The sequence below is a fragment of the Otolemur garnettii genome, unplaced genomic scaffold (genome assembly GCF_000181295.1).
Source record: "Otolemur garnettii isolate 467f Iridium unplaced genomic scaffold, OtoGar3 scaffold00024, whole genome shotgun sequence".
In the NCBI taxonomy this organism is placed as follows: domain Eukaryota; kingdom Metazoa; phylum Chordata; class Mammalia; order Primates; family Galagidae; genus Otolemur; species Otolemur garnettii.
Genome location: NW_003852419.1, coordinates 11,494,208 through 11,507,963, shown reverse-complemented (window position 1 = coordinate 11,507,963; position 13,756 = coordinate 11,494,208). Strand labels below are relative to the sequence as shown.

General features: G+C 36.2%; 1 protein-coding gene across 1 annotated transcript in view; it reads left to right on the top strand.

Annotated features, from left to right (window-relative positions):
• ASB3 (ankyrin repeat and SOCS box containing 3) overlaps positions 1-13,756 on the top strand; it is a 117,249-nt gene that overhangs the window by 51,791 nt on the left and 51,702 nt on the right. Inside the window, exons 4-6 of the mRNA XM_023512074.1 lie at positions 6,837-6,949; positions 7,560-7,695; positions 10,174-10,351. Coding sequence (XP_023367842.1) covers positions 6,837-6,949; positions 7,560-7,695; positions 10,174-10,351 — 427 coding nt within the window. The remainder of the gene's footprint in view (positions 1-6,836; positions 6,950-7,559; positions 7,696-10,173; positions 10,352-13,756) is intronic.

The following is a 13,756-nucleotide window of genomic DNA, read 5'->3' as shown; positions in this document are numbered from 1 at the left end:
AATCCATTTACACACTGCAGTTTTCTTCATTATCCCCATAAGCGTGGACTAACATGTCTCTGATTTCATTTCCACTCTTGCCAAGTTTTTCAAGAAATTTAGTGTTTATTTATTCCTCTTATTAAAGCTCTGACATTCTCACAATGGTACAAAAAAACACATAGGAACAATGATGAACACCACTCAGTACATTACTACCACATCTCAACAGGAACATAGCTGTGAGACACTGACACACCAAGGTTATGAAACCTTACTGTGTTGCTCGTATAGTGCTGCCAGTGTAAGTGCATGTTGGCAAGTTCATGAACTTAATTGTCAGAACTTGTACCATAGAAAGATTATTTTACCATTGAGTTGTGTGGAAAATTGGAATGCCTAATGGAGACGAGAGTATATGTAGAACTTAAAAAAGCATAGAAACAGTTAAGATTTATATTTAATTCTAACATATTGATAGAATATGTAGGTGATCTATGAGACTCTCCAAAATTGCCAACCTGCTGTTATAATGATAGGGGATGGATAGCCTGTGGTTAAACTGTTTATAGCTCATGACCATGGTGTTTCTTAGAATTACTGTCAAAATTTGAGCCTTAAAATGAAAGAATGTATTTTCTAGCTTATGGATATAAAACTGTCCTCAGGACGATTTGCATTTGGTACAGAACTTATAGCAATTCTCTGGTACACATAGTCACATTAAGCATTTTCCTAAAAGAGCATTCAGTAGGATAATTATACTTTTAAAAAATGTCCCTCTTTAAAACACTATTATTGTTGTTATTATTATTATTTTTTTTTTTTTTGCAGTTTTTGGTTGGGGCTGGGTTTGAACCCATCACCTCCGGTGTATGGGGCCGGTACCCTACTCCTTTGAGCCATAGGCACTGCCCCCCAAAACACTATTATTGTTATTATTAATTAATGTTTTTATTTTTTTGAGATAGAGTCTTTTTGCCTAGGCTAGAGTACCACGATGTCAGCCTAGCTCATAGTAACCTCAAACTGCTGGGTTCATGCTATCCCCAGCCTGAATCTCCCAAGAGGCTGGGAGTATAGGCTCTGGCCATGGTTTCTGGCTGATTTTTCTGTTTTTAATAGAGATGGGGTCTTGCTCTAGTTCAGGCTGGTCTTGAACTCTTGAGCGCAAGCAATCTTCCCTTCTTGGCCTCTTAAAGTGTTAGGATTATAGGTGTAAGCCACTGTTCCTGACCAAAAACCTATTTTTTAATGAATGTTAAACAATGATCATTGTTATTATCTCTTGTTAGAGTTAGTACTTGATGTATGTATAGGTCTGCCATATTTCTCACAGATGAAAATCCCATTTTGAGTTTTTGCCTTCATGAAGTCTTCACATGGGCTTGGGATTGCACTCAGTGTGTTGCATACCACAGCTGAATTTTAATTTTAGGCAAAAGTTCTATGTGGGTCAAAGGATGCTTTTAGTTCCTGAATTTTTTTGTTTTCAAAATTTTTTGTTACTTAGAATATGTTTTCCCAGGTTACTTCATTTTGCTTTCTTTCTTACCCTTTAAACATATAAAATGTTTCCTGGAAATTATTGCAGGGAATGATGTTCTCATGTTATTCTTGCTCTCTAAGAGTGGAGTTGCTGGGTCATGTGATAACTCTGTTTAACTTTTGGAACTGCCAGGCTGTTTTATGAAGTGGCTGCACTACTTCTCATTTTCAACAGAAGTATATGAAGGTTTCAGTATCTCCTCATCTTCACCATCACTTGTTCTCCCACCCCCTGAGACCGAGTCTCACTATGTTGCCCTCGGTAGAGTGTTGTGGTGTCACAGCTCCTGGCAACCTCAAACTCTTGGGCTTAAGCAATTCTCTTGACTCAGCCTCCCAAGTAGCTGGGACTACACGTCCCTGCCACAACGCCCGGCTATTTTTTTGTTGCAGTTGTCGTTGTTTAGCTGGCCCTAGGCCGGGTTCAAACCTGCCAGCCTTGGTATATGTGGCTGGCGCTGTAACCACTGTGGTATGGGTGCTAAGCCCCATCACTTGTTCTTGTCCATCTTTTTGATTATAGCCATCTTGGTAGCTATGAAATGGTACATATCTTGCTGTAGTTTGGATTTGCATTTTCCTAATGACTAATGCTGTTGAGCATCTTTTCATGTGTTTATAAACCGTTGGTTAGATTTTGATTATAGGAATAAAAGAAATTATCTTAATTAACTTCTAAGATTCAAATAAATATTTTCTTTAGATTTTATTACTACTTAACCTGAATCATATCCAAGTTTATCTTTCCTATATAATAGTAAAGATCTAATTGTTAATTTTGAGAATCCTACTTAGTCTAAATCTCAAGTAGTCTTTCCCCCATGCTTATTTCTATTCTTTTAATATTCGGAATTGTGTGTTTGTTTCCTTTAAATGACTAATCAATATAAGGACAGTGCTGCTTTTTGTTCATCTGTCTAGTATTTATTAAGGGTCTCTTACATATGAGACGACTTGCGAAATGCTGAGGGTCTATAATTTATAATAGTGAGTGGTGAATCTTGCAATCTGGTGGGGAATTTATAATAAAAATATATACATGTGAATTATAATTACAGACTGTTGCAAGTGACACAGAGAAATGGAGAATTATGATATGCTAGAAACTAATGAAAGGAGGACCTCCTTTAGATAGGGTAGTCAGAGAAAACTCTTGGTTTCGGCACTCTGAAAGCCTCAAAAGAATACTGATATTCAGTGACAGTGGAGAGAAAGGCTCACAAGATGAGGCTGGAGAGAAAGCTGTTTCCCTCAGAGTAGCTCCAACTGAAAAGTTCCTTTTGCACTTGGAAGAAAATTCAGACTCCTTACCAGACTCCTTACTATGACCTACAAAATTTGCCTCTTTCCCACCTTTCTGGCCTTCTTTCCTCTTCCTGATTACACTAGCTATTTTGCCATTCCTCAGATACATCCAGCTCTTTGCTGCCTTGCTGACTTTACATCTTGTGTCCTCTGTCCTTTACTTCTTTGTATCAGTTACTGCTGCTTGCTTACCTTTAATTTCTCTATTCAAATGTCTGTGTTTCAGAGAGACCGTCTCTATTTCCTTTTCTAAAGTAACACCACCATCCTTAGTCACTGTCTATTATTTGACCTAGTTTCTTTCTTAGTACTTTTATCTCAAGTTAGTTTATCTATGTGCTGTGTATTGTCTGTCTTTCCCACTAGGGAGGATGCTCTACTTTGTAATTCTAGTTGCGTGCTATAATTCTTATGCTTAGAATGGTCTATGGCACTGTTGAGTGATTAAATTAATTGATTTATTTTTGCAGAATCTTGTAGAACATAGCAAGACATTAGATTTTAAGTATGAATAGGAGCTCTGAAAAATTTTAGATGACTGTTACAGCTATTAAGTTGATTATAGTGGTTTGTGCTTTGTAGGCTTCTTTTTATAATCATTTAAATTCTTCCATAGACCTGTCAGGTATGCTTACATGGTCATCTTCAATTTACATAGAATGTGAAGTCATCAGAAGCAGAAGTAAAGTCACTTCAAAAAAAAAAGTTAAAAAAAATCAAAAAAAGTATAGTGACTTCTTCCAAAGTACTATAAATTACTGATTTTTTAATATTGTTTTTAAAATCAAATTTTTTAGCCTAATTTTCTCAAATTTTTTTTCTGCCCATTGTCATTTTCTTCTCCTTTTGGGACTCACTTATATGTACATTTGACCATTTGGTATTGTTCCACAGGTCCCTGGTGCACTTTTGGTTTTCCTTCAGCTTTTTCCCCCTTTTATTTTTGGAGATTGAAGGGTTTATGTTGATATCTTCGAATTCATGGACTGTTACACCATCTCCATTCTGCTTTTTTTTTTTTTTTTGAGACAGAGCCTTAAGCTATCCCCCTTGGCAGAGTGCCGTGGCACCACAGCTCACAACAACCTCCAACTCCTGGGCTCAAGCAAGCCTCCTGCCTCAGCCTCCCAAGTAGCTGGGACCACAGGCACCTGCCACAATGCCTGGCTATTTTTTTTTGGTTGCAGCTGTCATTGTTGTTTGGCGGCTGGGGCTGGATTCGAACCCACCACCTTAGGTGTATGTGGCTGGCGCCTTAGCCACTTGAGCCACAGGCGCCAAGCCTCCATTCTGCTTTTAAGCCCGTCCGTTTCTTTTTTCTCAGTCTTCGTAACTTTCACCTCTAGAATTTTCATTTTCTTCTATTTTAATCGTTTTGTTTTTGTGCTGAAATTTCCTATGCCTTTCTCTATACCATAAACACATATATATTAAAAGTAAAGTCTTTGAACATATTATCTTAAAACTTTAACGCATCTTTGTAATAGCTGCTTAACTTAATAGGTTAAATCTAATTTTGGGGCCATCTTGGGGACAGTTTCTATCGAGTGCTTTTTAACTGCCGTGCTGGACATTTGTGGATCATGTTATAAAGATTCCTCTGAGAAATATTTTGTTTTTAATAGGCAGGTTATTTACATGTATGTCACCTTGAACTTTTCTAGGTTTAATTTTATGCTTTGTTAGGAGAAATCTATGGAGAGCTTGAGGTGTTTTCTAAGCCCATCTAACTTGACAGGACTCAACTCCCAACCTCTGCTTCCCTTTCTGATCTTGTCAGGGTTTGTTTTAAGGTTAGAGAGCAGATCTAAAAAAGGCCTTATTCTTAGATGCGTTTTCTTACCCTTAGAGCTCTGCCTTTGGGTATCTCAGCTGGATGCCCAGGGTGTTAACAAGGTATTATGTGTTCTCATCACTCTGACTCAGCCAGAACTCTTAGGGGTTCCATTGCCCCTCAGTAGTGTTTGACTCTAATTATTTCTATTCCATTCTTAACTCTCGAGCAGTTGTTCTCTGGTAAGTTTAGTCTTGCCCTGTATATATGCAACCCAGATTTCAACCAAGGACTCTTGGGGATTTATACACTAGATCTTTTCCTCTACACAATTCTCTGTTCTCTATAACTTTAGCCCACAGATAATAACCATTTAAATTTTATCACTGCCTCCTCAGTTTAGTGAACTGCTGCTCTCTGCTTGGACTTGGCCCATTTCCTTTTATTGGAGTACTCTTCGCCCGTTCTTACCCTTGCTCTGCTTAGAGATTATATGTATATTTCTGTGTATAAGCATAGTTTGAACAGAAGTTTAGTAGTTAATTATATGAATAAGTCAGGCTGGGCCCACTGGCTCACGCCTGTAATCTCAGCACTGGGAGGCTGAGGTGGGTGGATTGCTTGAGCTCAAGAGTTTGAGACCAGCCTAAGCAAGAGTGAGACACCTGTCTCTTAAAAAAACAAGCCAGGCTTTGTGGTTGGAGCCTGTAGTCCCACTTACTTGGGAGGCTGAGCCAAGACAATCACTTGAGCCCAAGAGTTTGAGGTTGCTGTGAGCTATGATGCCAGGGCAACGAAGTGAGACTCTGTCTCAAAAAAAAAAAAAAAAAAATGAACAAGTCTGTGTATTTTTTATATCAACTTAACATGTTCTCTAGGTATATTGTGCCTATTCTTGTCTTTGCTAGGTAGGATTTATAAACTTACACATACAAAGTATTAGATGAAACATATCATCCTAATATTAAATTTCATTTCATTTATTGATTGATTGAAATAGCCTTGTTCTCGTGCCCAGGCTGGAGTGGTATGTGTCTTCATAGCTTACACAACCTCAAACTCCTGGGCGCAGGTGTTCCTTCTACCTTAGCTTACCTATGTAGCTGAGATTACAAGTGTATGCTACCACGCCTAGATAATCTATTCTATTTTTTTATAAAGATGAGGTCTTACTACATTGCTCAGGGTGATCTCGATTTTTTGATTTTAAGCTGTCCTCCTTCCTGGGCCTCCTAAAGTGCTAGGATTATAGGTTCGAGCTACACCCATCTAAAGCATCTACTTTAGCAGCAATTTAGGAGTCATTAGTTTTAGTCACTGTACTTAGGTAATATGCATTTCTTTAATAATACTCTTTAGTTTATCTAGAGTCCTCTTTTAGTTCAAATGCAAGAAAGTTTGCTATGTTTTCATTGGTGAATATAAGAACATTTTTAAACAATGACTACTGTTTATAATGGTAAAAATTAAGTTGTGGAACTTGCTTTTTCATTTTGTCAGTGACTCTTGTTATTTATGATCATATAATAATAACAGACCTTTCAATCCTTTTGAGATTGCTTTTCCAAACTGGAACTATTTATTCTGAACTGTTCACCCCATCACCTCCCATTGCATTTTTAACAAACTCGAACCATATTTTCTCTATTATAAGGGAGCATAAATGTTTGCCTCTTGCTTCCAATTCCTTTTTGTCTTTTTTTTTTGGTGGGAGCGGGGGAAACAGGGACTGTCCCTGTTGCCTGGGCTAGAGTGTAGTGGCATCATGATAGCTAGGTTACTATCACTCCTAGGTTCAAGTGATCTTTCTGCCTTAGCCTTCTGAGTAGCCAGGACTACAAGTGCTGCATGCCACTACCCTCATCTAATTTTTAAATTTTTGTATAGACAAAGTTTTTCTATGTTGCTCAGACTTATCTGGAACTTCTAGTCTCAAGCAATCCTCCCAGGTAAGTCCCCCAAAGGTGCTAGGATTATAGGCATGAGTCACTGTGCCTTTTAGGCCTCCTCTGAATCTTTTAATACACTATTGAAAATACTTCTGTACATGTACAGAAAGGATTAGGTATATGTTAGTGGATTTATGCTAAGACAATTAGGGTAAATGTTTACGAGTTACCACAGCATTGTGAGTACTGAGGTGAATAAGTGATGAGAACATCACCAAAGTGTCCAGTCCTACAAATGTGTCTTTTTGCTGACAGTAATTTTTCTGACTGTTGTATTGCAGCTGTTGAAAATGGACAGATTGATGTGTTAAGGCTGCTGCTTCGACATGGAGCGAATGTTAATGGATCCCATTCTATGTGTGGATGGAACTCCTTGCACCAGGCTTCTTTTCAGGTAACTTCTAATTTTATTATTCATTTCCATGTAAATTATATGTTTTACCTTTTTAAAATGACAGTTCTGTACTGGTTTTGCTTCCTACTTCCCTGTGATTTATGATGGTTAGTGCAATACAGAAAAGGCAGTCTAAATGCTAATGATCATTCTGAATAAGCCAACTGCTGTCGTAGCTATAGCAGTTTGGGGCTATAGGGGTTATTTAAATTTTTCAAATGTTGATAACATAGTTAAGAAACCACCAGAATATTAGGGATATAAGTGATAAAGAGCAGTGGCTTATTTTATTCATAAAAGTGTGTTTGGAAATTGTGGTAGCTCCTTAGTACGTGGGTTAACAAGCTAATTTTGCAGGATTTTATAAGGATTATAATTCCTAGAAATCAGTGTTTCATGTTTACATTTAATGGACTACCTAGAGGTATAGTATAATCTAATTGGCCACTTCTTTCCCAATCAGTATTGCAATACACTGTTTTGTTTTTTCCATCTTCACAGTGTCCTTTAGTGAGAGGATAAAAAAGAAAAAAACAAAACACAGTCAGAAAAAAGCTACCTTAGATTTTCTTTGTTTTTTCTTTATTTAAAATATGAATCTGTGCTTTAGGAAAATGCTGAGATCATAAAATTGCTTCTTAAAAAAGGAGCAAACAAGGAATGCCAGGATGACTTTGGAATCACACCTTTATTTGTGGCTGCTCAGTATGGCAAACTAGAAAGCTTGAGCATACTTATTTCATCGGGTAAGATTAATCCATTAGCCTTTGCACTGTTAAGATCATGAGCATTAAACTTTGTATCTTCCTAGGAATTATTCAGTTCTTGACACAAATATAAATCAGGTTTTGAAATTTATGGTTTTTATATAAGTGGTAAATAAGAGTAAATGCAAGTTGATATAGAAACCTAGTTATTAAGTGTCTTTTACTAACAAAGCAATGCACAGCTGCTAGTTTATATGAGTGGGAGCATAATGATCTATCGCTAAAGCAGGTTTATTGGCAAGTTGAATGATGAGGCTGTCCTTTCTCGTAGGGACCCAAGCAGTTCCAGCTCTAGGATGTAAGACTAGTTTAGGCTTAATCAATTTATTATATGGTTATTTTGTATATTAAAACTTTGTTTTCTTTTTTGTTAATTGTATAATTATTTAAATGGGTTTATTTCAAAGCATTTTTATGCTTTATTATGTTAATAGCAACATGAACCCATTAGAGATTTTTCTGCGACAACCATTTCACATTCAGCATTCGTAGAGAAGAGGCGGTTGAGGTAGCATTCTTACTTTTGTGTGATATTTTTGTGACCAGAAATGTTCATTGTGCAGAGGTTTTTAAAATCCTCCAAACCTGATGAAGCATGGCTAGTCAAGAGAAGGAAACTACTACCAGATTTGCTGCCAGGCAATTATTTTTTAACACCTATGTTTTTTATAAACTGCCTGCATATAGACAATATGAAGTTTATTTAGACAGCAGGGCACATATTTTCTTATTTCTGCTTTCTCCTTATAAACCTTCAAACATACACGTTGAAGAAGGAAGTAAAAGAAACAATTACATGCCAATTTAAAGTGTCTATTATAAATGATGAGTCTGTAAATCTTGAGTTAGGAGGAATCTCTTAGATCATTTATTTGAACATGTATATGTAGTTTTTAAGATTAAGAATTCCAGGCCCCTTGTATCTAACTGCTTTGTCAAAGATCAAGAAACCATTTCCTAACAGAATCAAGGCTTGGACCTAGGTCTTCTGACTTCTGATCTTCTTTCTTGTACTATGTCATGCCTTCCTTGGGACTGTCCTAATTCATTTTCTGACTTCCAGTCCTGTGAGTTCCAATTATTAATGTTTAAATTGATATTTGGAACAAAATAGGTTAAGCAGTACCTTAACTGCTGAATTTGTTTCCTGTTACCTAGAGCTCTAAACACCTCTTTTATTTTGCTTTGTTCCTTTTTTCTTTCCTTCTCTCCTCTCAGAATTGTTATGAACAGCAAGTTGAAAAGGTATGGTTACATTGTAACTATATATATTTCCAGCTTTGTTAAATGATTCTCCTTTCAGTGAATTGCCTGTCATTTTTCCATCTTTCTCACCTTTAGTCTTACAGGGACTGGTTCCTTATTCTTTCTGATCCTTCAAAATTGTCACTCAAAATGAAGCATTGATTAAAGAAGGTTAAGAAAGTTTTTTTCTTAGTATTTTCTCAGTTATGGTGTTTACTTCTTTCTAAAGCTGATAGCGGGTGAAGCATCTACCCCATGTAAGTCAAGATTCCAGTTGTCTAGCATTTGGAATTTTTGAAGGTTCCATGGACTCTTTAACTTGCCATTTGTATTTTCTACAGTTTTTATCCATCTCAGGGATTTAGTTTATTCAGGGTGCATTTATGGAATATTCTCTTAAATAAAAGATAGTCTTTTCTCCTTTGATGATGATTGTCTACTGAGATATGTTCCAGAAATTTAAAAATTCTCATAGTCATATAGTAATGCCATACTAAGCACATTCAATACATAATTTACCAATAAGTAAAGTTTGAGGATGTCTACTATTTTTAAAACCTTCACAAAAATTGAGTTCAGCATTTTAATATCTTTTATACACTGGTATCTAAATAACTTGATTAGATTTATGTTCTCTAAAATCTCAGACTTTTTATTGTAGGCTTTATTCATTATGTAATGGTCATGAAGGAAGAGATGTAATAGAGTATAGTTGATACTAGTTTTAAGGCTTAGCTCCCATGTATGTCTTATTGTTGGTAATATTTCTCAAAAATCTTAGCCTGAATCAATTATTAGCATCTGTAAAGTCTCATAATTCAGATTTTCCTTTTTACTAATTATTAGAAATGTTACCATGTTGGGTTTACAGTTTTTATGTCTACTTAATTAGACCCACACAGTGCTTGTTAGAGGAAGGATTGTAATCAAATGAATCCTTCATCGAGTAAGATTTTTGTTTTAACTTAAAAATGAATTGTAAAATATGAATCATTTGTTTTACTGCTGACATAAAAGCAAAAACAATTTAAATGATTCCCAAGAAGTAAGCAAAGATGTGTGTTTATAAAACAATATCCAGTGAGGGGGAAAAGCTATCATACTATGAAACCCTTTTACGGCAATTGTTTTGAAATTTATGTTGATTATCACTTTTTTTTTTTTTTTTTACATAAAGGAAGATTATCTGTTACCTGTTTTATTTTGTATTAGGTGCAAATGTCAATTGTCAAGCCTTGGACAAAGCTACTCCCTTGTTTATTGCTGCTCAAGAGGGTCACACAAAATGTGTAGAGCTTTTGCTGTCCAGTGGGGCAGATCCTGACCTTTACTGTAATGAAGACAATTGGCAGTTACCTATTCATGCAGCTGCACAAATGGGCCATACAAAGTAAGTGTTTAAAACAGAAAATAAAAATGGTCTCATAATTAAAAGCTAAAAAAAAATAAATCTGGGCCAGACCCTTTATGTCCAGGCAAAGTCCATGGTATTCCATTCCCTACCAGTCTGCCAGGTGGCTAGGTACACCCTAACCTGTCCTATGCCATTCTCAGCTCCCTTAGTTCTGCACGTTCCTAGCATGAAGCATAGGTGCTAGAGACCAGGTGGCCTCAGGGGTTTTCCCAGCCAGGTCTTATGTCTTCTGGTTGATTTCTCCAGTCGTGTCCACATCCTCCCCTCCTTCCTAGTTTCATCTCACGCATCTTTAGCTCTCAGCCTGATGGCCTTACTTAACTATTCCTCCCTGACTCCAGAAAACTTTGAGTTTGTGGTGCCTGTTGGGGTTAAGTCTTTCTTTTCTGTGTGCTAGGTAGTCCTTCCCATCTTAAGCCTTTTGATTGGACTTCTCTTTATAATCTCAAATCCAGCCCGGTACTTTCCCCTGCTTCTGTGTTCTTCTTTCTTTGCCCAGAGTTCCCATAAGATTATTGGTATTTTTTGGAGGTAGAATAAATTGGGGGTTCCGGGAACCTTAGATGCTGATAACTTGGTTATACCTGTGAGAATATGACTGCCTATCATAAATTGATACAAAACAATTTTAAAAATATATGCTTAAAATCTTTAGAGTTATAATTATACAGTAATACTTTTTACTATTGTTAGTATTAATTTAAAAGTAATAATAAAATGGTCATTACTTTATTTAATATATTTGTATGTATAGTAGAAAAACAAATTCTGTGATTTGGCCATTATGCCACTTGGTGGCATGATATCAATATTTTACTGTTTCTTTAAAGATACTTGTAAGCATGTTTATGCCTTGTGGGAGAGAGAGTATAATTTTTTCCAACTCATTTAAAATAATTAAACACCTTTATTAAATTTAAGAGACATTAAACAGACTCTTTATTCAATAACAAAATAGGTTTTAAAATTTAAATTTTAAAAATTTAATACTTTTCCCAATTCTTTGTTTTTTTTAGAGACAGAGTCTCACTTTGGTAGAGTGCCATGGATCCATAGCTCACAGCAACCTCCCACTCCTGGGCCTAGGCGATTCTCTTTTCTCTTGCCTCAGCCTCCTGAGTACAGGCGTCCGCCACAGCGACCGGCTCCCAATTCTTGATCATTTATTTAAAGATAAATATTAGATACAGTTATATTCTGAGCTTTAAATTGATACCAAAACCCTGTTGGGAATTTATCTTCAGTTGTTCTCAATTTTGAGAATTCTGTTTGTCATTGATGTTTTCCTTTATAGTCTATTCAAAGGCAACCTCTTCTGTGAATATAAATTCTCCTTAAATGTATCTAAGGCATACTTTACATAAGGAAAAGTAGCAAAGAGAAATATAATGTTATAAAGATACTTTGGAGTAGCTATGCCTGTTTTTTTCCCAGAAAGAGGGGACTATCAAGTTTTATCCCTTCAGTGTTATTTTCACTTTTGGAAAAGTGGAATAGTCCTTTCACTCTCTAGCTGACTGCTAGCAGTAAGCTTACAAAGAATCTAAGAATTTTCGTTTTAATGATTTTCCTCAGACCTTTCTCTGCCTAGCAACTGGCTGCTTTTTCTTATTTTAATTTCAGATTAATATGAGGGTATAGATCAGGCGTCCTCAAACTACGGCCTGTAGGCCACATGTGGACATTTATCCAGCCCGCCGGGTGTTTTTGCTCTGCTGCCTATCCTTAGCAGCCAACTTGTCCCAGGGCCCGCAGTCCAGGCCTCTAATGGTCTGAGGGACAATGAACTGGCCCCCTGTTTAAAAAGTTTGAGGACCCCTGGTATAGATGATTAGGTTACATTGTTTGCATTTGTTAGGTAAAGTCCAAGTTGTAGTTGTGCCCCTCATCCAGGAGATATGCCATGTACCCTTACATGGTGCCTGTTAGGTGAGAGTTTACCAATCTCCCTCCTTTGTTACCCTTTTCCCCACTTAACTTCGTGTTTTTCTTTTACATGTATGTCTGTCTGTCTCCTGGTTTCATATTAGTATTGAGTACATTGGATACTTTCTTTTCCATTCTTATGATACTTTACTAAAGAGAATGTTCTCCAACTCCATCCAGGTCAATACGTCTCCACCTTTTGTATGGCTGAATAGTGTTCTATGGTGTGTGTGTGTTGTATGTACCACAGTTTATTAATTCATTCATGAGTTGATAGGTTCTTGGGTTGATTCCACATTTTGGCAATTGTGAATTGAGCTGAGATAAACATTTAAGTGCATATATCCTTAAGGTAAAATCTACCTTCTAGGTAGATACCTAGTAATGGGATTGTGGGATCAAATGGAAGATCTACTTTTAGATCTCTGTATTCTCCATACTTCTTTCCAAAGTATTAGCGTAAAAGTGTTCCCTTCTTTCCACACCCTTACCAGCATCTGCAGGTTTGTGACTTTATGATATGGGCTATTCTCACTGGGGTTAGATGATATCTCAGAGTGATTTTCATTTGCCTTACTGTGATAAATAAGGATGATGAGCATTTTTTCATTTTTTTTTTTTTTTTGTCCATTTATCTGTCTTCTTTGGAGAAGGTTCTGTTCATATCTCTTGCCCAGTGATAAATGGGATTGTTTGATCTTTTTTTGTTGATCAATTTGCATTCTCTATAGATTCTGGCAACTAGTTTCTTTATTAAGTTTACCTCAGTGTTTAATGAGCCCATATTCTTTTAAGATAATAGAATATTTTAGCAGAAATTCTAATTTCTTTTTTCTTTTTTTTTTTTTGAGACAGAGTTTCACTGTTTCACTCTCAGTAGGGCCATCACAGCTCACAGCAACCTCAAACTCTTGGGCTTAAGTGATTCTCTTGCCTCAGCCTCCCAAGTAGCTGGGACTACAGGTGCCTGCCAAACGCCCGGCAATTTTTGTTGTTATTGTAGTTATCATTGTTATTTTAGCTGGCCCAGCTGGGTTCGAACTATCAGCCTCGGTGTATGTGGCCGGCACCCTAACCACTGAGCTGTGGGCACTGCCCAGAAATTCTAATTTCTTTCTGATGTAAATTCTATTCTTCATTTCATATCTGTTGTTATCTTTAAACATTTTTACTAATTGGAAAAATAAAACTAGTTAGTACTTTAGGAAGGAAATAGTTTTTTTTTGATATGAGTTTATATTTAGCATAATGAAGTTTTAAATAATTTATTAGATCCTAAACTAACATAAAATTTGAATTGGAGAGGGTAAGCTCATAGTGGTGATAAAGTAAATAATTAGTGAAAAAATAAAAATGAAAAACACATTACCTATTTACTTGTGGGAACATTATTTAATTTTGTTTCAGATGTACTAAAGGACCTTTTTTTGTTGTTGTTTTTTTTTTTTTTTTTTT